Source organism: Montipora capricornis, chromosome 3 (assembly GCF_036669925.1).
Source record: "Montipora capricornis isolate CH-2021 chromosome 3, ASM3666992v2, whole genome shotgun sequence".
Taxonomy (NCBI): Eukaryota; Metazoa; Cnidaria; class Anthozoa; order Scleractinia; family Acroporidae; genus Montipora; species Montipora capricornis.
The window spans coordinates 71,815,075-71,817,574 of NC_090885.1; the positions used below are offsets into that span (position 1 = coordinate 71,815,075).

Consider the following 2,500-nt stretch of genomic DNA (forward strand, 5'->3'; position numbering starts at 1 on the left):
CGCCATGCCTGTGTACTTTCAGCGGCCAGAAAATGCTCTTAAAAGGGCAAACGGTTAGTAATAATTATGTTTATGTGAGAAATATTTATTTAGCAGTTTGTCCTAAAAAAACTCAAAGGGCTGCACGATAAATCCCTTATTTCAATTGATTTTCTCCGCGTGAATCGAACTTCGTCGGCTTTTGTCATATTTAGCCTTCGACGAAATGTTTTTTGTGCTCTTTCTGACCTGTGTATCTTTGGTTACTTAGTGGTAAACTGATCGCGTCACATAGTTTCCTCTGGTCTTCAAATCCATACGTGTACATTAATTGGGCCTTGGGAGAGCAGAGAGTATAAAAGAAGGACACTTACCACGTGATTTGGCTGCAACTAAAGATGAATTGATAGCTGTTTCCCTTGATTAATGGAAAGTTAGAGCCCTCCATGATGATAACTTTATGTTACATGTTTCGTTCTACAAAAGCTTCCAACTAATTTGCATGGAAGCAAGCAAACATTCTTTCTACAATCTTGGACAGAATTAAAAGGAACAGCAAACCCCCATCCCCCCCCCAAAGCAATGATGAAGCCGCGCAAAAGCCAAAACGCGCCATTTTCCCATCCTTGATTTGGGGGGGGGAGGGGGGTTGCAAATTTCCCATCTATTTTGTCCAAGATTGTAGTTTCTCTTGGGATCATTGTAATGTACCCGGACCCCCCCTCCCCCCTGGGCAACCCCCCGGGCATTTGAATTTTTGGAAATTTTTTGTTCAAATGCCGCCCTCCCCAGCTCCGGGAAAATTACCAGATTTTTATAAACTGAATGCATTGGTTTTATGGAGTTTCATGCAACAACACTTAAATACATTCCATACATTCATTCCATTATTTATACACCTACATATCAATCGTCGCAAATGTATTAAAATATTCATAAATACACCAGGTCGGTCAAAGCAATTGACCTCTATAAATCGTATCCGGCAGCGTCAGTATTTTATTGAATTATTTTATTGAATTATTCAAGGCTGCTGCCTAAGAAAATTTTAAAGGGACCCTCAGAGCTAAACACTGAGAACTTAGGAGCCCAACATATGAAGTGAAAGGTGTTGCTGTGAAAAATTAAGGAGCCCAGAGCTATTCTTTGGGAGCCCCAGGCTACCGGGCTCCTGTTAGGCAACAGCCTTGTTATTGTTTATATATTTATATATTCAAAGATAATATACATTGGTTCTTAACCCTTTCAGCCCCGATAGTGCCAAATGGCACTTAGAGATTTTACTCTGTCTAACGCCAGACGATTTTACTCGTCAATGGGGAACCCCTCGGGGCTTAAAGGGTTAAGCTAACAGCGTGAAAAAACTATGTCCCCGTTTAACCCTTTCAGCCCCAATAGTGCCAAATGGCACTTATAGATTTTACTCTGTCTAACGCCAGACGATTTTACTCGTCAATGGGGAACCCCTCGGGGCTTAAAGGGTTAATACCTTCAAATACAGATTAAAGTTTGTGTAGGCCTTTGCTTTTCAACCAATCAGCCACAAATGTGGAATCTTTACCTTTAAATACATCTAAGTTTGTCTCCGCTATGATTTATCAACCCACATGTAAAGGTAACATGAAATCGAGGCTAGCATTCAAATTCCCCACCCCCTGTGAGTGGTGATCAAATCCCTACCCCCAGGAAGGCTAACCTGATCAAATTTCCTCCCCCCGGGTAGGGAAGCTTTAATTTGACTGGTACATAAGTCCCAAAAGAAAATAAAAACAATGTTTACGCGAAATTTTGGAGGGACAAACAAAGGGTATTATGGTATTTTTGATATTGGCTAATATATGTATCCTAACTCAGTTATTTCATTGTTGCCAAAGGGTGGTCAGCCTTCCAGCATCAACTTAGTCAGAAAAATTAATAAATTCTTTCAAACGTAGTCAGGAATTAAATTACCCTTATTCTGCTTTTGACTTTATGCTCATGTGTACTTCTTGATAATAACTTTAGAATTCATAGAAGTTGGGAAGAAAGAGCCAGCATTGGATGCTCTGTATGATGTAATAAAGAGCAAGAAGCATCGGACATGGCAAAATAAGATTCACGAGCCTATTCTTTTCAAGTATTTAGAGCTGTGTGTTGAGCTCCGAAGAAGCCATGTTGCAAAAGAGGGATTATACCAGTACAAGTTAATTTGCCAGCAAGTTAACATTGCATCGCTGGAGGATGTTATTCGTTACTTCCTCAAGCTTGCTGAGGATCGGGCAGAGACTGCTCGTAAGGAATCGAGAGACCAGGTTCCCATGGTGGAAGATTTGGATCAGATAATGACCCCAGAAAGGTATTGTGATAGGGTATTGGGAAACACAGGGTATTGCAAAACATCTCAAGGAATCAGTGTGCTGTCGTTCGTGGACTGTATCTACTGTTGGCCCAAGCTGATAAATGATCAAGATTTCCACAGCTGAAAAAAAGAAAAAAAGAACAACGTCAGTTTAACATACTTCGCCATTGGGTTCTCTGTCAT

The 2,500-nt window shown here is 40.6% G+C and overlaps 1 protein-coding gene across 1 annotated transcript in view; it reads left to right on the forward strand.

Annotated features, from left to right (window-relative positions):
* Positions 1-2,500, forward strand: part of LOC138040780 (eukaryotic translation initiation factor 3 subunit A-like) — a 60,693-nt gene that overhangs the window by 55 nt on the left and 58,138 nt on the right. Inside the window, 2 exon segments of the mRNA XM_068886452.1 lie at positions 1-53; positions 1,984-2,314. The exon segment at positions 1-53 is cut by the window's left edge and continues 55 nt beyond it. Coding sequence (XP_068742553.1) covers positions 5-53; positions 1,984-2,314 — 380 coding nt within the window. The 5' untranslated portion in view covers positions 1-4.